The following is a 24,991-nucleotide window of genomic DNA, read 5'->3' as shown; positions in this document are numbered from 1 at the left end:
GGCGCCTGTCCGGGGAGGCTGGTACGGGAATCGAACCGTGCTGCTGACCTGCTTTAAAAGCCAGCGATTTAGCTGAGTGAGCTAAACCAGCCCCTGGTGAACCGAGAGCCAAAGGCTAGGCAGGTGCTGTTGCGACTTGTTCCCCGCCCCTCACCCAGAGGGGCGAACAGAGGAGGAGGTTGGGCTGATTTCGCACACTGGGCTAAATCGCTGGCTTTTAAAGCCGACCAAGGCAGGCCAGCGACGCGGGTTCAATTCCCGTACCAGCCTCCCCGAACAGGCGCCGGAATGTGGCGACTAGGGGCTTTTCACAATAACTTCATCTGAAGCCTACTCGTGACAATAAGCGATTTTCATTTCATTTCAGGTTATATGGGGGTGGGGGGAGAAGGAAATCGCCTTTCCTGTGACCGGTACAGTGGAACCACCCAAGACTGCACAGTGGAGGGGAATGAACCCAAATACAGCTGGGGAGGTCGGTCAACTCCGAGGAGGAAAGGCAGGGTGAGTTACCTGTCCCTCAGTGATCCCTCTATCTCACTCTGTACTGAGATGCAAGTGTCAACCTGCAGTCATGGCCCAGAACAGCAGATACACAGTCAGTTGTATTTCTCAATATATGGCTTCAGGGTGGTTCCTGCTTCCACCCTCTCTTATCACACACTCAAGCAGAATTCCCCAAATCGAATAAACATCGGATTTTATTGAGGGGGGGGGGTGTAGCAGTCAAGGACGAATGGATTGTGGAAACCTCTTCTCGTTGCTCATTAACCTTCGCCCCCATTCCCAAATCCAGCCCAGTGACCCCTTCCTCCGAAAGAGCGCCGCCCCCCCCCCCCCCCCCCACCCCAGTTAGGCTGCAGCTCTCTCCCGCTAGCACTCACACAGGCCTGCTGCTGGATCGTCTCCAGGATGTGCTTGGCGGGGATGAAGAAGTCGATGACATAGCGCAGAGCGTCGTGGTGGAAGGTCTTCTCCAAGACGTCAAACACCTGGCCGAGGAGGGTGGCGGCGGTGTCCTCGAAGGGCGGGTAGAGGGCGGCGAGCGATCTCTGGATGCAGCTGTCCACCGCTTCAGACTCCTGCGGAGGAGGAGGCGGCCGGTGGGGAGAAAGAAAAGGGACAAAAGAGACATTATTAGGAAGCGGCTGGAACAACCGCGGCCTGACGTCATTCACAGAACAGCCCTCTTCCCCGTCTGACGGGCACTGCGGGGGGGGGGGGGGGGGGGGGGGGATAGTAAACCCCCTGTACCACGTTTTAATTTAAAATTTGACCAGTTTCCATTGAGATGTATCTCGTTGCAATGACCCTTTTTAGGGGGGGGCTTTCACCTCATTCGACTTGTCCACTGTTTAATTTGACAATTTGTGAACTTTTCTTAAACTTTAGAGTACCCAATTCATTTCTTCCAATTAAGGGGCAATTTAGTGCGGCCGATCCACCGACCCTGCAAATCTTTGGGTTGTGGGGGCGAAACCCACGCAGACACGGGGGAGAATGTGCAAACTCCACACGGACAGTGACCCAGAGCCGGGATCGAACCGTCGACGCCGTGACGCAGCAGGGCTAACCCACTGCGCCACCGTGCCGCCCCTGAATCTGTTGCTTCTAGTCCGTCAATTTCACCCTGAGGTTTCATTGGTTTATTCGAAAGCAGCACAGGGCAGCCCCGACCTCCTGCTGTGCGCCTTTCGGTCCCACCGACAGCAGAGAGAGTCAGGAACTGGGTGCATAGTGGACGTGGGTGGTGGCAGTGCAACACAGAAAGTAAGTGTTGCAGAAAGAGAGTGTGTCATGGCCAGTGTCTGACGCAGAGAGAGAGTGAGCGAGAGGCAGGCAGGGAGAGTCCATGAGAGTGAGCGGCGGGTAGGTGGGACAATGCCCCCCGAGGATGGGCAGCGGGGCAGGCGGGAAGTGTTCCCGAGGGCAGCATGGCAGACGAACAGTTGGAGAATATGCCGGAGAGAGTTATACAAACAGAAAATGCTGGAAAAACACAGCAGGTGGTATGTGTGGAGAGGAAAACGAGATACCGGTTCGAGTCTGTCTTGTTATGCACTTGGCGTAGCATAAGCGGCTCCCTTGATCTGACAAAGGAAGGTTCAGACGTGGAGATAACTTCAACATGTTTATTGAACTATTTACAATTCCCCTACTCGGGTTCGCCTCTACTGTTAATCCTTCTATAGCTACTCAGACTGACGAACCAGTCTACTACAATCCACGTGGTGGGTGTGATGTTCAATCAACCCTGTGTCTGTACTCACTGACTGTCTCCACTGGAAAGAGGAAGAGCATGTGTGCTGTCTCCTTTATATATGGGTTGGTGTAATGCCCCCCTGTGGTAGTGTTACCTCTGTGTGTATCGTGAATGCCCATTGGTCGTGTCCTATCTAACTGACCTATTGGTTGAATATCTGTGTGTCATGTCTCTGGTGCTCCCTCTAGTGTCCAGCTAGTCTACGTGTACTTACATTAACCCCTTGTGTATCTACAGTGATGCCTATCACCACAGAGTCCAATATGGTTCTTCAGAGGAAGAGAGATTTATGTTGATGATCGGTATCTTATGGCAGAGATTTACCTGAGCCCGGTGCAGTCAAGGGCTGTTCCTACAGTCGCCAAGCATGTCATGTTTGGAAACCGAGGGCAGCGCGGTGGCGCAGTGGGTTAGCCCTGCTGCCTCACGGCGCCGAGGTCCCAGGTTCGAACCCCGGCTCTGGGTCACTGTCCGTACGGAGTTTGTACATTCTCCCCCGTGTTTGCGCGGGTTTCGCCCCCACAACCCACAAAGATGTGCAGGCTAGGCAGATTGGCCACACTAAATTAATGGGAAAAAAATGAATTGGGTACTCTAATTTTTCATTTTTTTTTAAAGAATGTTTGGAAACCAGGGTCTGGGGTGGTTGGCCATGGTGGAGTTTTTGTTTGGGGGGGGGGAGGGGGAACAAGCAGTGCAGTTGGGCGGGGTGGGAAGAGAGGAGTTGGCGTTGGTCAGGGTTTGGCGGTCAGCAGGTGGAGGCTGGCGAGTGGAGAAGGGAATCTCGGTGGGGTAATGTCCTGTGGTCGTGTGGCTAGGCAGGCCTGGGACGCAAAAGAAGTAGGCCGGCTGTCCAGCACTGAAGGGCCGCTGCGCTGCCAGTGCCGTCTTTCAGAGACAACCTGGAACCGTGGCCCCACCTGCCTGTTTGTGTCAGTGTAAAAGATCCCATGGAACTACAAGTCGAGCATCTTTTGTCTGGAAACTGAGCAGATCCAAAAACCCAGGCCGGGATTCTCCCCTACTCGGCGGGGGGCCCCGGCGTACCGGAGTGGCGAGAACCACTCCGGCGTCTCCACACCTTTAGGGGCTAGGCCCGCGCCGGAGCGGTTGCCGCCCCGCCAGCCGGCGTGAACGGCTGGCCGAAAGGCCTTCACCGGCCGGCCGTGAGTCCGCGCATGCGCCGGAGCGTCATTGGCCGCTGACGTCACCCCGGCGCATGCGCAGTGGAGGGGGTCTCTTCCGCCTCCGCCATGGTGCAGGCCGTTGCGGCGGCGGAAGAAAAAGAGTTCCCCCGATCGCGGGCCAGGCCACCGTCGGGGCACCCCCCAGGGTCAGATCGCCCCCCCCCCGCCAGGACCTCGGGGCCCGCTCGTGCCGCCTGCTCCCGCCGGCACCAGAGGTGGTTTAATCCATGCCGGCGGGAAAGGCCTGTCAGCGGCGGGACTTCGGCCCCGGTGGCGGAGAATTCCAACCACGGCGGGGGCGGGATTAACACCGGCCCCGGGCGGACATTAATAAAGCAACGTAATATATTACTGGGGAGTAAACGTCAACAGGTACGAAACACGGATGAGGAGTAGGCAACCCAGCCCTTCCTATCTGCTCCGATATTTAATAAGATCACGACTGATATAATTGTAACCTCAAATCTGCATCCCACCCCCCGATAACCTTTCACCTCCCCCCCCCTTGTTAATGACGAATCTACCCAACTCTGCCTTAAAAACATTCAAAGACTCTGCTTCCACCGCCTTTTGAGGAACAATTCCAGAGACTCGCCACCCTCTGAGTGGAAAGGTCTCTCCTCAACTCTGTTTTAAACGGACAACTTCTTATTTGTAAACGTTGCTCGCCCCCTCACCACCCCAGTATTGTACAGAATGCTCCAGGTGCGTTCTCTGCAATGCTCTGTGCCACTCTGACACCTCCTTGTCTGCGTATTCCATTCCCCTCGCAATCAATTCTGTTAGCGCATCTCTAATTACCTTTGCTGTAACTGAGCGCTAATGTTTTGCGATTAGGGTGTGAGAGAGTTGGCAAGTGGAGAAGTAACCTCCTGCGGTTTATTTGCAGGTGTTAGGTGGGCTCGGCCTTAGTCTATTTTAATGCAAAATATCTGAAAATCAGAAACGCAACGGGCCCCAAAGGGTTTGGGATAAAGGATATTTGACCTGGAGTTCGAGTAAAGGCAAGGTGGGAGCCACCTACACCCCCCCCCCCCCCCCCCCACCCCCGGTGCCCTGGCCAATAATATTTAGCCCTCAACAAACATGAAAGGCGGACCGTCTGGCCATATCGCTTTGCTGTTTGTGGGGCCTCACTGCTTGCCTCTTGGCCGCCACGTTTCCTACTCCCCAACGAGAGTTGCTTCGTTGGCAGCAAGGCGCTCCGAGAGACATGCAGCGGGCACGGGAAGGCCCTGGAGGAAGGCTTCTTTCCTTCCTCTCCATCGTGGTTGCGGCAGAGCGCAGGATTGAACGGGGAGGACCCCCCAGAGATGGGGAGCACACATTGGAAGAGGAGGAGGCTGAACCTACTCTTGGGGAGGGTGGAAGGCGGGGGGGGGGGGGGGGGAGTTGATGCTGGATTTCACACAGCTCCCTGCTTTTAAAACTTGCCAGAGGAGAGCATGTCTTTTTTTTTGTACGAGCTCGGAAGCCCCCCTCAATCGCCCCGCCCCTGTTTTATAGGCAGGAATTCCTGGCTTGAATAAGAGTTCCTGGTGCCTCTTTGATTGGGGAGCGAGCCAGGGAGTGTGTGGATCATTTCTGTCACAAAGGAGCGTTGGATGTGCAGTGAAGGGAGATCTGGACGCGGAGTGTGACCGGCGAAAGAGGGAGATGGGCTCCAGCCCTCGAGACAGACGAACAGCCGGTCCCTGATTAACCTCCAAAGGTGCCAGGCATATGAACCAAGAGCAGAAATGTGGGCCATTCAGCCCCTCAAGGCTGATCCGCCAATTTAATAAGATCACGGCTGATCTGATTGTGACCCCCAACCCCCTGGATCACCTTTCACCCCCTTGTTAATCAAGGATTTAGCTGTGCCTTAAAAATATTCTGCTTCCACTGCCTTTTGAGGAAGAGAGTCCCAGAGAATCACCGCCCTCTGCAGTGAACAAATTCTCATCCCTGTCTAAAATGGGCTATCCCTTATTTTTAAAAAGTAATCCCCAAGTTCTAGATTCTCCCTCAAGAGGAAACACCCTCTCCACATCCACCCTGTCAAGACCCCCCTCAGGATGTTAAAGGCTTTGATCAAGTCGCCTCTCACTCTTCCCAACTCCAGCGGATACAAGCCCAGCCCCGTCCCAACCTTTCCTCATAAGACAACCCGCTCATTCCAGATATTGAGTTTGGTAAACCTTCTCGGAACTGCTTCCCACATAATCGCATCATTCCTTAAATAGGGAGCGCCTGGACTCGTCCAGCTCCTTTACCGCGCGGTTTAAAACTTGGGGAGTCATTCCACGGGAGCATGACCGAAAATTGATGGGAACGAGGGGATTAGGACGGGTGAGTGAGCGCTCGGTTCAAAGCGAGTCGCTTTCAATTTGTGCCCCGGGAGGTGGCGGGAAAAGCAGAGAGAGAGAGAGAGGTTGAGGGAGGGAACTGTGAATGAAATGAAAATCGCTTATTGTCACGAGTAGGCTTCAAATGAAGTTACTGTGAAAAGCCCCTAGTCGCCACATTCCGGCGCCTGTTCAGGGAGGCTGGTACGGGAAGCTCTGAGCTGGCTGGATGCGGCTACAGCCGGCAGTGTTGAGGCAAGGCGACCCCGGGGGGGGGGGGGGGTCTCTGAGTTTTAGGACGTGACTAAAAGGGCCTCTCAGAGCATTCAGCGTTTGGGGAGGGGGGGGGGGGGAGGCGGCTCCTCAAACACCCGCTACAATTTATTAACGGCATCTGGATGCCAGGACAGGGCCGCATGTCCCATGTTTGCTGATACGGCAAGTATGCCGGGAGAAAGAGGCGCCGATAACCGCAGCGGACGGGCAAAACCGCGCGGCGGCGAATGGAGTTCAACGCAGGCGAAATGGAGGTCGTCCGCTTTGGTGCTTCAAGAAAGAGAGGCTGTTTGAAAATGGGAAAAGCTGGGAGCTGTGGCAGGAACCGAGAGACTTGGGCGTCTGCCTCCGTCGACGGTTCAAATAATAACAATAACCTTTTATTGTCACAGGTATGGCGTTCACTGGGAAAAGCCCCTAGTCGCCACATTCCAGCGCCTGTTCGGGGAGGCTGGTACGGGAATTGAACCCGCGCTGCTGGCCTTGCACTGCATCACAAGCCAGCTGGCTAGCCCACTGAGCTAAACCAGCCCTATGCAGACAACCACAGACACATAAAAGTGAAAGCTGATGCTGCTGCCCTTTATATTCGAAAGGCGAGAACAGTGCAGTAGAAGTCATCGTTAAGCTAAACTGATTATAGTCCTTCTGTGACTGGTGGGCACTGCTGGGGGTGCTGTGGTGTAATTTATTGACCTACCCCATAATCACATTCGAATTTGTTATTTTGTACGTTCCCTTTGTGAGATTTTGGGTGGAATTCTCCGCAAGGCCCGACACCGTCGTTGAAACCCGGAGAGATGCACGGCGGCGTCGGAGGCCTCTCCTTGCCCCTATTCCCTATTCCCCCCCCCCACCCCCGGGGGGGCTAGGAGGGCTGTGTCGTAAATTTCGGCCGCGGGGCCTTGTCGCTGGCGTCATGACGGATAACGGCTCCAACCCGTGCATGCGTAGTTGCCGTCTTCCCCTCCGCTGCCCCGCAAGACGTGGCGGCTTGATCTTGCGGTGCGGCGGAGGGGAAAGAGTGCGTCCCTTTGAGACGCCGACCCGACGATCGATGGGCACCAATCGTGGGCCAGTCCCCTCCCGAGCACGGGCGTGGCGCCCACTCCCCTCCCCGCCCCCACAAGCCACAAAGCAGCTGCTGGCGCCATGTTCGCGCCGGCAGCGACCAGGTGTGGTTGTCGCCGGCGTGAACCGGTCGGGAACGGCAGGCCGCTCGGCCCATCCGGGTCGGCGAATCGCGGGTCGCCGTGAAAAACGAGTAAACTCCCTCTGCACTGTCCCCATCAAACACTCCCAGGACAGGTACAGCACGGGGTTAGTTACAGAGTAAAGCTCCCTCTACACTGTCCCCATCAAACACTCCCAGGACAGGTACAGCACAGGGTTAGATACAGAGTAAAGCTCCCTCTACACTGTCCCCATCAAACACTCCCAGGACAGGTACAGCACGGGGTTAGTTACAGAGTAAAGCTCCCTCTGCACTGTCCCCATCAAACACTCCCAGGACAGGTACAGCACGGGGTTAGATACAGAGTAAAGCTCCCTCTACACTGTCCCCATCAAACACTCCCAGGACAGGTATAGCACGGGGTTAGATACAGAGTAAAGCTCTCTCTACACTGTCCCCATCAAACACTCCCAGGACAGGTACAGCAAGGGGTTAGATACAGAGTAAAGCTCCCTCTACACTGTCCCAATCAAACACTGCCAGGACAGGTACAGCACAGGGTTAGATACAGAGTAAAGCTCCCTCTACACTGTCCTCCTCTAACACTCCCAGGACAGGTACAGCACGGGGTTAGATACAGAGTAAAGCTCCCTCTACACTGTCCCCATCAAACACTCCCAGGACAGGTACAGCACGGGGTTAGATACAGAGTAAAGCTCCCTCTACATTGTCCCCATCAAACACTCGCAGGACAGGTACAGCACGGGGTTAGATACAGAATAGAGCTCCCTCTACACTGTCCCCATCAAACACTCCCAGGACAGGTACAGCACGGGGTTAGATACAGAGTAAAGCTCCCTCTACACTGTCCCAATCAAACACTCCCAGGACAGGTACAGCACCGGGTTAGATACAGAGTAAAGCTCCCTCTACACTGTCCTCCTCAAACACTCCCAGGACAGGTACAGCACGGGGTTAGATACAGAGTAAAGCTCCCTCTACACTGTCCCAATCAAACACTCCCAGGACAGGTACAGCACAGGGTTAGATACAGAGTAAAGCTCCCTCTACACTGTCCTCCTCAAACACACCCAGGAGAGGTACAGCACGGGGTTAGATACAGAGTAAAGCTCCCTCTACACTGTCCCCATCAAACACTCCCAGGACAGGTACAGCACGGGGTTAGATACAGAGTAAAGCTCCCTCTACACTGTCCCCATCAAACACTCCCAGGACAGGTACAGCACAGGGTTAGATACAGAGTAAAGCTCCCTCTACACTGTCCCCATCAAACACTCCCAGGACAGGTACAGCACGGGGTTAGATACAGAGTAAAGCTCCCTCTACACTGTCCCCATCAAACACTCCCAGGACAGGTACAGCACGGGGTTAGATACAGAGTAAAGCTCCCTCTACACTGTCCCCATCAAACACTCCCAGGACAGGTACAGCATGGGGTTAGATACAGAGTAAAGCTCCCTCTACACTGTCCCCATCAAACACTCCCAGGACAGGTACAGCATGGGGTTAGATAGAGTAAAGCTCCCTCTACACTGTCCCCATCAAACACTCCCAGGACAGGGACAGCACGGGGTTAGATAGAGTAAAGCTCCCTCTACACTGTCCCCATCAAACACTCCCAGGACAGGTACAGCACGGGGTTAGATACAGAGTAAAGCTCCCTCTACACTGTCCCCATCAAACACTCCCACGGCAGGTAGAGCAAGGGGTTAGATACAGAGTAAAGCTCCCTCTACACTGTCCCCATCAAACACTCCCAGGACAGGTACAGCACGGGGTTAGATACAGAGTAAAGCTCCCTCTACACTGTCCCCATCAAACACTCCCAGGACAGGTACAGCAAGGGGTTAGATACAGAGTAAAGCTCCCTCTACACTGTCCCAATCAAACACTCCCAGGACAGGTACAGCACAGGGTTAGATACAGAGTAAAGCTCCCTCTACACTGTCCTCCTCAAACACTCCCAGGACAGGTACAGCACGGGGTTAGATAGAGTAAAGCTCCCTCTACACTGTCCCCATCAAACACTCCCAGGACAGGGACAGCACGGGGTTAGATACAGAGTAAAGCTCCCTCTACACTGTCCCCATCAAACACACCCAGGACAGGTACAGCACGGGGTTAGATACAGAGTAAAGCTCCCTCTACACTGTCCCCATCAAACACTCCCAGGACAGGTGCAGCACGGGGTTAGATACAGAGTAAAGCTCCCCCTACACTGTCCCCATCAAACACTCCCAGGACAGGTACAGCACCGGTTAGATACAGAGTAAAGCTCCCTCTACACTGTCCCCATCAAACACTCCCAGGGCAGGTAGAGCAAGGGGTTAGATACAGAGTAAAGCTCCCTCTACACTGTCCCCATCAAACACTCCCAGGACAGGTACAGCAAGGGGTTAGATACAGAGTAAAGCTCCCTCTACACTGTCCCAATCAAACACTCCCAGGACAGGTACAGCACAGGGTTAGATACAGAGTAAAGCTCCCTCTACACTGTCCTCCTCTAACACTCCCAGGACAGGTACAGCACGGGGTTAGATACAGAGTAAAGCTCCCTCTACACTGTCCCCATCAAACACTCCCAGGACAGGTACAGCACGGGGTTAGATACAGAGTAAAGCTCCCTCTACATTGTCCCCATCAAACACTCGCAGGACAGGTACAGCACGGGGTTAGATACAGAATAGAGCTCCCTCTACACTGTCCCCATCAAACACTCCCAGGACAGGTACAGCACGGGGTTAGATACAGAGTAAAGCTCCCTCTACACTGTCCCCATCAAACACTCCCAGGACAGGTACAGCACGGGGTTAGATACAGAGTAAAGCTCCCTCTACACTGTCCCAATCAAACACTCCCAGGACAGGTACAGCACCGGGTTAGATACAGAGTAAAGCTCCCTCTACACTGTCCTCCTCAAACACTCCCAGGACAGGTACAGCACGGGGTTAGATACAGAGTAAAGCTCCCTCTACACTGTCCCCATCAAACACTCCCAGGACAGGTACAGCACGGGGTTAGATACAGAGTAAAGCTCCCTCTACACTGTCCCCATCAAACACACCCAGGACAGGTACAGCACGGGGTTAGATACAGAGTAAAGCTCCCTCTACACTGTCCCCATCAAACACTCCCAGGACAGGTGCAGCACGGGGTTAGATACAGAGTAAAGCTCCCCCTACACTGTCCCCATCAAACACTCCCAGGACAGGTACAGCACGGGGTTAGATACAGAGTAAAGCTCCCTCTGCACTGTCCTCCTCAAACACACCCAGGACAGGTACAGCACGGGGTTAGATACAGAGTAAAGCTCCCTCTACACTGTCCCCATCAAACACTCCCAGGACAGGTACAGCACAGGGTTAGATACAGAGTAAAGCTCCCTCTACACTGTCCCCATCAAACACTCCCAGGACAGGTACAGCACGGGGTTAGATACAGAGTAAAGCTCCCTCTACACTGTCCCCATCAAACACTCCCAGGACAGGTACAGCACGGGGTTAGATACAGAGTAAAGCTCCCTCTACACTGTCCCCATCAAACACTCCCAGGGCAGGTACAGCACGGGGTTAGATACAGAGTAAAGCTCCCTCTACACTGTCCCCATCAAACACTCCCAGGACAGGTACAGCACGGGGTTAGATACAGAGTAAAGCTCCCTCTACACTGTCCCCATCAAACACTCCCAGGGCAGGTACAGCACGGGGTTAGATACAGAGTAAAGCTCCCTCTACACTGTCCCCATCAAACACTCCCAGGGCAGGTACAGCACGGGGTTAGATACAGAGTAAAGCTCCTTCTACACTGTCCCCATCAAACAATCCCAGCACATGTACAGCACGGGGTTAGATACAGAGTAAAGCTCCCTCTGCACTGTCCCCATCAAACACTCCCAGGACAGGTACAGCAGGGGGTTAGATACAGAGTAAAGCTCCCTCTACACTATCCCCATCAAACACTCCCAGGACAGGTACAGCATGGGGTTAGATACAGAGTAAAGCTCCCTCTACACTGTCCCCATCAAACACTCCCAGGACAGGTACAGCACGGGGTTAGATACAGAGTAAAGCTCCCTCTAAACTGTCCCCATCAAACACTCCCAGGACAGGTACAGCACGGGGTTAGATAGACTAAAGCTCCCTCCACACTGTCTCCATCAAACACTCCCAGGACAGGGACAGCACGGGGTTAGATAGAGTAAAGCTCCCTCTACACTGTCCCCATCAAACACTCCCAGGACAGGTACAGCAAGGGGTTAGATACAGAGTAAAGCTCCCTCTACACTGTCCCAATCAAACACTCCCAGGACAGGTACAGCACAGGGTTAGATACAGAGTAAAGCTCCCTCTACACTGTCCTCCTCAAACACACCCAGGAGAGGTACAGCACGGGGTTAGATACAGAGTAAAGCTCCCTCTACACTGTCCCCATCAAACACTCCCAGGACAGGTACAGCACGGGGTTAGATACAGAGTAAAGCTCCCTCTACACTGTCCCCATCAAACACTCCCAGGACAGGTACAGCACAGGGTTAGATACAGAGTAAAGCTCCCTCTACACTGTCCCCATCAAACACTCCCAGGACAGGTACAGCACGGGGTTAGATACAGAGTAAAGCTCCCTCTACACTGTCCCCATCAAACACTCCCAGGACAGGTACAGCACGGGGTTAGATACAGAGTAAAGCTCCCTCTACACTGTCCCCATCAAACACTCCCAGGACAGGTACAGCATGGGGTTAGATACAGAGTAAAGCTCCCTCTACACTGTCCCCATCAAACACTCCCAGGACAGGTACAGCATGGGGTTAGATAGAGTAAAGCTCCCTCTACACTGTCCCCATCAAACACTCCCAGGACAGGGACAGCACGGGGTTAGATAGAGTAAAGCTCCCTCTACACTGTCCCCATCAAACACTCCCAGGACAGGTACAGCACGGGGTTAGATACAGAGTAAAGCTCCCTCTACACTGTCCCCATCAAACACTCCCAGGGCAGGTAGAGCAAGGGGTTAGATACAGAGTAAAGCTCCCTCTACACTGTCCCCATCAAACACTCCCAGGACAGGTACAGCACGGGGTTAGATACAGAGTAAAGCTCCCTCTACACTGTCCCCATCAAACACTCCCAGGACAGGTACAGCAAGGGGTTAGATACAGAGTAAAGCTCCCTCTACACTGTCCCAATCAAACACTCCCAGGACAGGTACAGCACAGGGTTAGATACAGAGTAAAGCTCCCTCTACACTGTCCTCCTCAAACACTCCCAGGACAGGTACAGCACGGGGTTAGATAGAGTAAAGCTCCCTCTACACTGTCCCCATCAAACACTCCCAGGACAGGGACAGCACGGGGTTAGATACAGAGTAAAGCTCCCTCTACACTGTCCCCATCAAACACACCCAGGACAGGTACAGCACGGGGTTAGATATAGAGTAAAGCTCCCTCTACACTGTCCCCATCAAACACTCCCAGGACAGGTGCAGCACGGGGTTAGATACAGAGTAAAGCTCCCCCTACACTGTCCCCATCAAACACTCCCAGGACAGGTACAGCACGGGGTTAGATACAGAGCTCCTCTACACTGTCCCAATCAAACACTCCCAGGACAGGTACAGCACAGGGTTAGATACAGAGTAAAGCTCCCTCTACACTGTCCTCCTCAAACACACCCAGGAGAGGTACAGCACGGGGTTAGATACAGAGTAAAGCTCCCTCTACACTGTCCCCATCAAACACTCCCAGGACAGGTACAGCACGGGGTTAGATACAGAGTAAAGCTCCCTCTACACTGTCCCCATCAAACACTCCCAGGACAGGTACAGCACAGGGTTAGATACAGAGTAAAGCTCCCTCTACACTGTCCCCATCAAACACTCCCAGGACAGGTACAGCACGGGGTTAGATACAGAGTAAAGCTCCCTCTACACTGTCCCCATCAAACACTCCCAGGGCAGGTAGAGCAAGGGGTTAGATACAGAGTAAAGCTCCCTCTACACTGTCCCCATCAAACACTCCCAGGACAGGTACAGCACGGGGTTAGATACAGAGTAAAGCTCCCTCTACACTGTCCCCATCAAACACTCCCAGGACAGGTACAGCAAGGGGTTAGATACAGAGTAAAGCTCCCTCTACACTGTCCCAATCAAACACTCCCAGGACAGGTACAGCACAGGGTTAGATACAGAGTAAAGCTCCCTCTACACTGTCCTCCTCAAACACTCCCAGGACAGGTACAGCACGGGGTTAGATAGAGTAAAGCTCCCTCTACACTGTCCCCATCAAACACTCCCAGGACAGGGACAGCACGGGGTTAGATACAGAGTAAAGCTCCCTCTACACTGTCCCCATCAAACACACCCAGGACAGGTACAGCACGGGGTTAGATACAGAGTAAAGCTCCCTCTACACTGTCCCCATCAAACACTCCCAGGACAGGTGCAGCACGGGGTTAGATACAGAGTAAAGCTCCCCCTACACTGTCCCCATCAAACACTCCCAGGACAGGTACAGCACGGGGTTAGATACAGAGCTCCTCTACACTGTCCCAATCAAACACTCCCAGGACAGGTACAGCACAGGGTTAGATACAGAGTAAAGCTCCCTCTACACTGTCCTCCTCAAACACACCCAGGAGAGGTACAGCACGGGGTTAGATACAGAGTAAAGCTCCCTCTACACTGTCCCCATCAAACACTCCCAGGACAGGTACAGCACAGGGTTAGATACAGAGTAAAGCTCCCTCTACACTGTCCCCATCAAACACTCCCAGGACAGGTACAGCACGGGGTTAGATACAGAGTAAAGCTCCCTCTAATAGCTCATTGAGGGGGGCCATAAATCACCTGTGTAGGCTTTGTGAGCAGTCTTAAATTGACTGGACTGCTAGCAGCACTGTTTGTAGCTGCTCCTGTAATATCGTTATTGTAAATAAATATTGATGTGGTGACGGAACTCCTGCCTCCCGTGGATTACTACAGAGAGTTTTGTTTTTCTTTATACATTTGGAGTACCCAATTCTATTTTTCCAATTAAGGGGCAATTTAGCGTGGCCAATCTACCTAACCGGCATATCTTTGGGTTGTGGGGGTGAAAGCCACGCAAACAAGTGATCCAGAGATTGGATCGAACCTGGGATCTCGGTGCCGTGAGGCCACAGTGCTAACCACTGCGTCATCGTGCTGCCCTCTGAATAGAGAGTTGGGCATAAGGATTGATTAGGGAATGGCATATCATTCCAGGGAGAGTGTGAGTGTTAGTTTGGGGAAGCAGATCATGCGGGGCCGTTTGTGTTTAATATAGGGTTATGGGAGGGGCAGCACGGTGGTGCACTAGTTAGCACTGCTGCCTCACGGCACCGAGTTCCCAGGTTCAATCCCGGCTCTGGGTCACTGTCCGTGTGGAGTTTGCACATTTCCCCTCCCCCCCCCCCCCCCCCCCCGTGTCTGTGTGGGTTTCGCCCCCACAACCCAAAGATGTCCAGCCAAGGTGAACTGGTCATGCTAAATTGCCCATTAATTGGAAAGTGGGATTAGTTTGGGATTGATACAGGGCTATGGGGAGAGAGTGGGGCAGTGGGATTAGTTTGGGAATGATACAGGGCTATGGGGACAGAGCGGGGCAGTGGGATAATTTGGGATTGATACAGGGCTATGGGGACAAAGCAGAGCAACGGGGATCAGTTTGACCAGAAGACATGGGAGCAGAATTAGACCACTTGGCCCATTGAGTTTGCTCCGCCATTCAATCATGGCTGATATTTTTCTCATCCCCATTCTCCTGCCTTCTCCCCATAGCCCCTGATCCCTTATTAGTCAAGAACCTATCTATCTCTGTCTTATAGACACTCAGTGATTTGGCCTCCACAGCCTTCTACGGCAAAGAGTTCCACAGATTCACCACCATCTAGCTGAAGAAATTCCTCCTCATCTCTGTTTTAAAGGATCGTTCCTTTAGTCTGAGATGGTGTCCTCTGGTTCTAGTTTTTCCTACAAGTGGAACATCCTCTCAACGTCCACTCCATCCAGGCCTCGCAGTATCTTGGAAGTTTCAATAAGATCCCCCCTCATCCTTCTAAACTCCAACAAGTACAGGCCCAGAGTCCTCAACCGTTCCTCATATGACAGCTCTTCATTCCAGGGATCGTTTTTGTGAACCTCCTCTGGACCCTTTCCGAGGTCAGCACTTCCTTCCTTAGATACGGGGCCCAAACCTGCTCATTGTACTCCAAATGGGGTCTGAGCAGAGCCTGATACAGCCTCTGAAGTACATCCTGGTCTTTTATTCCAGCCCTCTCGACATGAATGCTAACACTGATTTTGCCTTTCTAACTGCCAACTGAATCTGCACGTTAACCTGAAGATAATCTTGAAGAAAGACTCCCAAGACCCTTTGTGCTTCTGATTTCCTCAGCATTTCACAGAAAATAGTCTGTGCCTCATTCCTCCTTCCAAAGTGCATAACCTCACACTTTTCCACATTGTATTCCATCTGCCACTTCTTTATCCACTCTCCTAGTCCTTCTGCAGCCCCTCTTGCTTCCTCAATAATATCTATCCGACATGTCTTTGTATCATCTGCAAACTTAGCAACAGTGCCTTCAGTTCCTTCTTCCAGATCATTTATGTATATTGTGAAGAGTTGTGGTCCCAGCATCGACCTCCGAGACACACGACTAGTCACCGGCTGCCATCCTGAAAAAGACCCCTTTACCCCCACTCTCTGCCTTCGGCCAGTCAGCCAATCCTCTATCCATGCCAGGATCTTACCCTAAACACCATGGGCTCTTCACTTATTTAACAGTCTCCTGTGTGGCACCTTGTCAAAGGCCTTCTGGAAATCTAAATTAACCACGTCCACTGATTCTCCTTGGTCTAACTTCCTTGTTACCTCCTCACAGAACTCTGACAGATTTGTCAGACACGACCTCCCTTTGACAAAGCCGTGCTGACTCAGTACTATTTTACCAAGCACTTCCAAGTACTCCGCGATCTCATCTTTAATAATGCACTCTAAAATCTTTTTTTTTTAATTTAGAGTACCCGATTTTTTTTTTCCCAATTAAGGGGCAATTTAGCGTGGCCAATCCACCAACCCTGCACATCTTTGGGTTGTGGTGGCGAAACCCACGCAAACACGGGGAGAATGTGCAAACTCCACTGGGACAGTAACCCAGGGCAGGGATTCAAACACGGGTCCTCAGCGCTGCAGACCCAGTGCTATCCACTGTGCCACCTGCCTCCCTGACTCTAAAATCTTGTCAATGATCGAAGTCAAACAAACTAGCCTGTAATTTCCCATCTCCTGCCTCCCTCTATATGGAGAGAGCGGGGCAATGAAATGAGTTTGATATACAGCTATTGGGAGAGCAGGGCAGTGGGATTAGTTTGGGATTGATACAGGGTAATGGGGAGACAGCGGGGCAGTGGGATTAGTTTGGGATTGATACAGGGGTATGGAGAGAGAGTGGGGCAGTGGGATTAGTTGGGATTGAGACAGGGGTATGGAGAGAGAGTGGGGCAGTGGGATTAGATTGGGATTGATACAGGGGTATGGAGAGAGAGTGGGGCAGTGGGATTAGTTTGGGATTGATACAGGGCTATGGGGAGTGAGCGCGGCAGTGGGATTAGTTTGGGATTGATACAGGGCTATGGGGAGAGAGCGGGGCAGTGGGATTAGTTTGGGATTGATACAGGGCTATGGGGAGAGCGGGGCAGTGGGATTAGTTTTGGGATTGATACAGGGCTATGGGGAGAGCGGGGCAGTGGGATTAGTTTGGGATTGATACAGGGCTATGGGGAGAGCGGGGCAGTGGGATTAGTTTGGGATTGATACAGGGGTATGGAGAGAGAGTGGGGCAGTGGGATTAGTTTGGGATTGATACAGGGCTTTGGGGAGAGAGCGCGGCAGTGGGATTAGATTGGGATTGATACAGGGCTATGGGGAGAGAGTGGAGCAGTGGGATTAGTTTGGGATTGATACAGGGCTATGGGGAGAGCGCGGGGCAGTGGGATTAGTTTGGGATTGATACAGGCTATGGGGAGAGAGCGGGGCAGTGCGATTAGTTTGAGATTGATACAGGGCTGTGCGAGAGAGCAGGGCAGTGGGATTAGTTTGGGATTCATACAGGGCTATGGGGAGAGAGCAAGGCAGTGGGATTAGTTTGGGATTGATACAGGGCTATGGGGAGAGAGCGGGGCAGTGGGATTAGTTTGGGATTGATACAGGGCTATGGGGAGAAAGCAAGGCTGTGGGATTAGTTTGGGATTGATACAGGGCTATGGGGAGAGAGAGGGGCAGTGGGGTTAGTTTGGGATTGATACAGGGCTATGGGGAGACAGCGGGGCAATGGGGTTAGTTTGGGATTGATACAGGGCTATGGGGAGAGAGCGGCGCAGTGGGGTTAGTTTGGGATTGATACAGGGCTATGGGGAGAGAGCGGGGCAGTGGGATTAGTTTGGGATTGATACAGGGCTATGGGGAGAGTGTAGAGCAGTGGGATTAGTTTGGAATTGATACAGGGCTATGGGGAGAGAGCGGGGCAGTGGGGTTAGTTTGGGATTGATACAGGGCTATGGGGAGAGAGTGGGGCAGTGGGGTTAGTTTGGGATTGATACAGGGCTATGGGGAGAGTGCAGAGCAGTGGGATTAGTTTGGAATTGATACAGGGCAGTGGGAAGAGAGCGGGGCAGTGGGATTAGTTTGGGATTGATACAGGGTTATGGGGAGAGAGCGGGGCCGTGGGATTAGTTTGGGATTGATACAGGGCTATGGGGAGAGTGCAGAGCAGTGGGATTAGTTTGGAATTGATACAGGGCTATGGGGAGAGAGCAGGGCAGTGGGGTTAGTTTGGGATTGATACAGGGCTATGGGGAGAGAGCGGGGCCGTGGGATTTGTTTGGGATTGATACAGGGCTATGGGAAGTGAGTGGGGCAGTGGGATTATCTTGGGATTGATACAGGGCAGTGGGAAGAGAGCGGGGCAGTGGGATTAGTTTGGGATTGATACAGGGCTATGGTGAGAGAGTGGGGCAGTGGGATTAGTTTGGGATTGATACAGGGCTACGGGGAGAGAGTGGGACCGTGGGATTAGTTTGGATTGATACAGGGCAATGGGGTGAGAGTGGGGCAGTGGGATTAGTTTGGGATTGATACAGGGCTATGGGGAGAGAGTGGGGCAGTGGGATTAATTGGGATTGATGCAGGGCTATGGGGAGAGAGCGGGGCAGTGGGATTAGTTTGGGATTGATACAGGGCTATGGGGAGAGAGTTGGGCAGTGGGATTAATTGGGATTGATGCAGGGCTGTGGGGAGAGAGCGGGGCAGTGGGATTAGTTTGGGATTGATACAGGGCTATTGGGAGAGAGCGGGGCAGTGGGATTAGTTTGGGATTGATGCAGGGCTATGGGGGGAGAGCGGGTAAGTGGGATTAGTTTGAAATTGATACAGGGCTATGGGGGGAGAGCGGGGCAGTGGGATTAGTTTGGGATTCATACAGGGCTATGGGGAGAGAGAGGGGCAGTGGGATTAGTTTGGGATTGATACAGGGCTATGGCGAGAGTGGGGCAGTGGGATTAGTTTGGGATTGATACAGGGCTATGGGGAGAGAGCAGGGCAGTGGGATTAGTTTGAAATTGATACAGGGCTATGGGGAGAGAGCAGGGCAGTGGGATTAGTTTGGGGATTGATACAGGGCTATGGGGAGAGAGCGGGGCAGTGGGATTAGTTTGGGATTGACACAGGGCTATGGGGAAAGAGCGGGGCAGTGGGATTAGTTTGGGATTGATACAGGGCTATGGGCGAGAGTGGGGCAGTGGGATTAGTTTGGGATTGATACAGGGCTATGGGGAGAGAGCGGGGCAGTGGGATTAATTGGGATTGATACAGGGCTATTGGGAGAGAGCGGGGCAGTGGGATTAGTTTGGGATTGATGCAGGGCTACTGGGAGAGAGCGGGGCAGTGGGATTAGTTTGGGATTGATACAGGGCTATGGAGAGAGAGTGGGGCAGTGGGATTAGTTTTGGGATTGATACAGGCTATGGAGAGAGAGTGGGGCAGTGGGATTAGTTTGGGATCTATACGGGGCTATGGGGAGAGAGCAGGGCAGTAGGATTAGTTTGGGATTGATACAGGGCTATGGGGAGAGAGAGGGGCAGTGGGATTAGTTTGGGATTGATACAGGGCTATTGGGAGAGAGCGGGGCAGTGGGATTAGTTTGGGATTGATGCAGGGCTATGGGGGGAGAGCGGGTAAGTGGGATTAGTTTGAAATTGATACAGGGCTATGGGGGAGAGGGGGGCAGTGGGATTAGTTGGGGATTGATACAGGGCTATGGGGGAGAGAGCGGGGCTGTGGGATTAGTTGGGATTGACACAGGGCTATGGGGAGAGCGGGCGCAGTGGGATTAGTTTGGGATTGATACAGGGCTATGGCGAGAGTGGGGCAGTGGGATTAGTTTGGGATGATAAAGGGCATGGCGAGAGTGGGGCAGTGGGGATTAGGTTTGGGATTGATACAGGGCTATGGGGAGAGAGCGGGGCAGTGGGGATTAGTTGAAATTGGTACAGGGCTATGGGGTGAGAGCGGGGGCAGTGGATTAGTTTTTGGGATCATACCGGGCTATGGGGAGAGAGCGGGGCTGTGGGATTAGTTTGGGATTGATACAGGGCTATGGGGGAAAGAGCGGGGCAGTGGGATTAGTTTGGGATTGATACAGGGATGTTGGCAGAGAGTAGGGCAGTGGGATTAGTTTGGGATTGATAAAGGGATGTCGGCAGAGAGTGGGGCAGTGGGATTAGTTTGGGATTGATACAGGGCTATGGGGAGAGAGCGGGCAGTGGGATTAGTTTGGGATTGATACAGGGCTATGGGAGAGAGCGGGGCAGTGGGGTTAGTCTGGGGATTGATACAGGGCTATGGCAAGAGTGGGGCAGTGGGATTAGTTTGGGATTGATGCAGGGCTATGGGGAGAGAGCGGGCAGTGGATTAGTTTGGGATTGATACAGGGCTATGGGGAGAGAGTGGGGCAGTGGGATTAGTTTGGGATTGATACAGGGCTATGGGGAGAGAGCGGGGCAGTGGGGTTAGTCTGGGATTGATACAGGGCTATGGCAAGAGTGGGGCAGTGGGATTAGTTTGGGATTGATGCAGGGCTATGGGGAGAGAGAGCGGGGCAGTGGGATTAGTTTGGGATTGATACAGGGCTATGGGGAGAGAGTGGGGCAGTGGGATTAGTTTGGGATTGATACAGGGCTATGGGGAGAGTGCAGAGCAGTGGGATTAGTTTGGAATTGATACAGGGCAGTGGGAAGAGAGCGGGGCAGTGGGATTAGTTTGGGATTGATACAGGGTTATGGGGAGAGAGCGGGGCCGTGGGATTAGTTTGAGATTGATACAGGGATATGGGGAGAGTGCAGAGCAGTGGGATTAGTTTGGAATTGATACAGGGCTATGGGGAGAGAGCAGGGCAGTGGGGTTAGTTTGGGATTGATACAGGGCTATGGGGAGAGAGCGGGGCCGTGGGATTTGTTTGGGATTGATACAGGGCTATGGGAAGTGAGTGGGGCAGTGGGATTATCTTGGGATTGATACAGGGCAGTGGGAAGAGAGCGGGGCAGTGGATTAGTTTGGGATTGATACAGGGCTATAGGGAGAGAGTGGGGCAGTGGGATTAGTTTGGGATTGATACGGGTTATGGGGAGAGAGCGGGGCCGTGGGATTCGTTTGGGATTGATACAGGGCAATGGGGTGAGAGTTGGGGCAGTGGGATTAGTTTGGGATTGATACAGGGCTATGGGGAGAGAGTGGGGCAGTGGGATTAATTGGGGATTGATGCAGGGCTATGGGGAGAGAGCGGGGCAGTGGGATTAGTTTGGGATTGATACAGGGCTATGGGGAGAGAGTGGGGCAGTGGGATTAATTGGGATTGATGCAGGGCTGTGGGGAGAGAGCGGGGCAGTGGGATTAGTTTGGGATTGATACAGGGCTATGGGGAGAGAGCGGGGCAGTGGGATTAGTTTGGGATTGATGCAGGGCTATGGGGGGAGAGCGGGTAAGTGGGATTAGTTTGAAATTGATACAGGGCTATGGGGGGAGAGCGGGGCAGTGGGATTAGTTTGGGATTCATACAGGGCTATGGGGAGAGAGAGGGGCAGTGGGATTAGTTTGGGATTGATACAGGGCTATGGCGAGAGTGGGGCAGTGGGATTAGTTTGGGATTGATACAGGGCTATGGGGAGAGAGCAGGGCAGTGGGATTAGTTTGAAATTGATACAGGGCTATGGGGAGAGAGCAGGGCAGTGGGATTAGTTTGGGATTGATACAGGGCTATGGGGAGAGAGCGGGGCAGTGGGATTAGTTTGGGATTGACACAGGGCTATGGGGAAAGAGCGGGGCAGTGGGATTAGTTTGGGATTGATACAGGGCTATGGCGAGAGTGGGGGCAGTGGGATTAGTTTGGGATTGATACAGGGCTATGGGGAGAGAGCGGGGCAGTGGGATTAGTTGGGATTGATACAGGGCTATTGGGAGAGAGCGGGGCAGTGGGATTAGTTTGGGATTGATGCAGGGCTACGGGGAGAGAGCGGGGCAGTGGGATTAGTTTGGGATTGATACAGGGCTATTGGGAGAGAGCGGGGCAGTGGGATTAGTTTGGGATTGATGCAGGGCTATGGGGGGGAGCGGGTAAGTGGGATTAGTTTGAAATTGATACAGGGCTATGGGGGGAGAGCGGGGCAGTGGGATTAGTTTGGGATTCATACAGGGCTATGGGGAGAGAGCGGGGCTGTGGGATTAGTTTGGGATTGACACAGGGCTATGGGGAAAGAGCGGGGCAGTGGGATTAGTTTGGGATTGATACAGGGCTATGGCGAGAGTGGGGCAGTGGGATTAGTTTGGGATTGATAAAGGGCTATGGCGAGAGTGGGGCAGTGGGATTAGTTTGGGATTGATACAGGGCTATGGGGAGAGAGCGGGGCAGTGGGATTAGTTTGAAATTGATACAGGGCTATGGGGGGAGAGCGGGGCAGTGGGATTAGTTTGGGATTCATACAGGGCTATGGGGAGAGAGCGGGGCTGTGGGATTAGTTTGGGATTGACACAGGGCTATGGGGAAAGAGCGGGGCAGTGGGATTAGTTTGGGGATTGATACAGGGCTATGGCGAGAGTGGGGCAGTGGGATTAGTTTGGGATTGATAAAGGGCTATGGCGAGAGTGGGGCAGTGGGATTAGTTTGGGATTGATACAGGGCTATGGGGAGAGAGCGGGGCAGTGGGATTAGTTTGGGATTGATACAGGGCTATGGGGAGAGAGCGGGGCAGTGGGGTTAGTCTGGGATTGATACAGGGCTATGGGGAGAGTGCAGAGCAGTGGGATTAGTTTGGAATTGATACAGGGCTATGGGGAGAGAGCAGGGCAGTGGGGTTAGTTTGGGATTGATACAGGGCTATGGGGAGAGAGCGGGGCCGTGGGATTTGTTTGGGATTGATACAGGGCTATGGGAAGTGAGTGGGGCAGTGGGATTATCATGGGATTGATACAGGGCAGTGGGAAGAGAGCGGGGCAGTGGGATTAGTTTGGGATTGATACAGGGCTATAGGGAGAGAGCGGGGCAGTGGATTAGTTTGGGATTGATACAGGGCTATGGGGAGAGAGCGGGGCAGTGGGATTAGTTTGGGATTGATACAGGGCTATGGGGAGAGAGCGGGGCCGTGGGATTAGTTTGAGATTGATACAGGGATATGGGGAGAGTGCAGAGCAGTGGGATTAGTTTGGAATTGATACAGGGCTATGGGGAGAGAGCAGGGCAGTGGGGTTAGTTTGGGATTGATACAGGGCTATGGGGAGAGAGCGGGGCCGTGGGATTTGTTTGGGATTGATACAGGGCTATGGGAAGTGAGTGGGGCAGTGGGATTATCATGGGATTGATACAGGGCAGTGGGAAGAGAGCGGGGCAGTGGGATTAGTTTGGGATTGATACAGGGCTATAGGGAGAGAGTGGGGCAGTGGGATTAGTTTGGGATTGATACAGGGTTATGGGGAGAGAGCGGGGCCGTGGGATTCGTTTGGGATTGATACAGGGCAATGGGGTGAGAGTGGGGCAGTGGGATTAGTTTGGGATTGATACAGGGCTATGGGGAGAGAGTGGGGCAGTGGGATTAATTGGGATTGATGCAGGGCTATGGGGAGAGAGCGGGGGCAGTGGGATTAGTTTGGGATTGATACAGGGCTATGGGGAGAGAGTTGGGCAGTGGGATTAATTGGGATTGATGCAGGGCTGTGGGGAGAGAGCGGGGCAGTGGGATTAGTTTGGGATTGATACAGGGCTATGGGGAGAGAGCGGGGCAGTGGGATTAGTTTGGGATTGATGCAGGGCTATGGGGGGAGAGCGGGTAAGTGGGATTAGTTTGAAATTGATACAGGGCTATGGGGGGAGAGCGGGGCAGTGGGATTAGTTTGGGATTGATACAGGGCTATGGGGAGAGAGAGGGGCAGTGGGATTAGTTTGGGATTGATACAGGGCTATGGCGAGAGTGGGGCAGTGGGATTAGTTTGGGATTGATACAGGGCTATGGGGAGAGAGCAGGGCAGTGGGATTAGTTTGAAATTGATACAGGGCTATGGGGAGAGAGCAGGGCAGTGGGATTAGTTTGGGATTGATACAGGGCTATGGGGAGAGAGCGGGGCAGTGGGATTAGTTTGGGATTGACACAGGGCTATGGGGAAAGAGCGGGGCAGTGGGATTAGTTTGGGATTGATACAGGGCTATGGCGAGAGTGGGGCAGTGGGATTAGTTTGGGATTGATACAGGGCTATGGGGAGAGAGCGGGGCAGTGGGATTAATTGGGATTGATACAGGGCTATTGGGAGAGAGCGGGGCAGTGGGATTAGTTTGGGATTGATGCAGGGCTACGGGGAGAGAGCGGGGCAGTGGGATTAGTTTGGGATTGATACAGGGCTATTGGGAGAGAGCGGGGCAGTGGGATTAGTTTGGGATTGATGCAGGGCTATGGGGGGAGAGCGGGTAAGTGGGATTAGTTTGAAATTGATACAGGGCTATGGGGGGAGAGCGGGGCAGTGGGATTAGTTTGGGATTCATACAGGGCTATGGGGAGAGAGCGGGGCTGTGGGATTAGTTTGGGATTGACACAGGGCTATGGGGAAAGAGCGGGGCAGTGGGATTAGTTTGGGATTGATACAGGGCTATGGCGAGAGTGGGGCAGTGGGATTAGTTTGGGATTGATAAAGGGCTATGGCGAGAGTGGGGCAGTGGGATTAGTTTGGGATTGATACAGGGCTATGGGGAGAGAGCGGGGCAGTGGGATTAGTTTGAAATTGATACAGGGCTATGGGGGGAGAGCGGGGCAGTGGGATTAGTTTGGGATTCATACAGGGCTATGGGGAGAGAGCGGGGCTGTGGGATTAGTTTGGGATTGACACAGGGCTATGGGGAAAGAGCGGGGCAGTGGGATTAGTTTGGGATTGATACAGGGCTATGGCGAGAGTGGGGCAGTGGGATTAGTTTGGGATTGATAAAGGGCTATGGCGAGAGTGGGGCAGTGGGATTAGTTTGGGATTGATACAGGGCTATGGGGAGAGAGCGGGGCAGTGGGATTAGTTTGGGATTGATACAGGGCTATGGGGAGAGAGCGGGGCAGTGGGTTAGTCTGGGATTGATACAGGGCTATGGCAAGAGTGGGGCAGTGGGATTAGTTTTGGGATTGATGCAGGGCTATGGGGAGAGAGAGC

General features: G+C 53.2%; 1 protein-coding gene across 1 annotated transcript in view; it reads right to left on the bottom strand.

The window, feature by feature from the left end:
* LOC119951619 overlaps positions 1-24,991 on the bottom strand; it is a 220,015-nt gene that overhangs the window by 172,889 nt on the left and 22,135 nt on the right. The window contains exon 2 of the mRNA XM_038774799.1: positions 885-1,082. Within this exon, the coding sequence (XP_038630727.1) occupies positions 885-1,082 (198 nt within the window). The remainder of the gene's footprint in view (positions 1-884; positions 1,083-24,991) is intronic.

This window comes from Scyliorhinus canicula, chromosome 17 (assembly GCF_902713615.1).
Source record: "Scyliorhinus canicula chromosome 17, sScyCan1.1, whole genome shotgun sequence".
Lineage (NCBI taxonomy): Eukaryota > Metazoa > Chordata > Chondrichthyes > Carcharhiniformes > Scyliorhinidae > Scyliorhinus > Scyliorhinus canicula.
The sequence above is the reverse complement of the archived record's forward strand: the minus strand, read 5'-3'. Positions and strand labels throughout refer to the sequence as shown.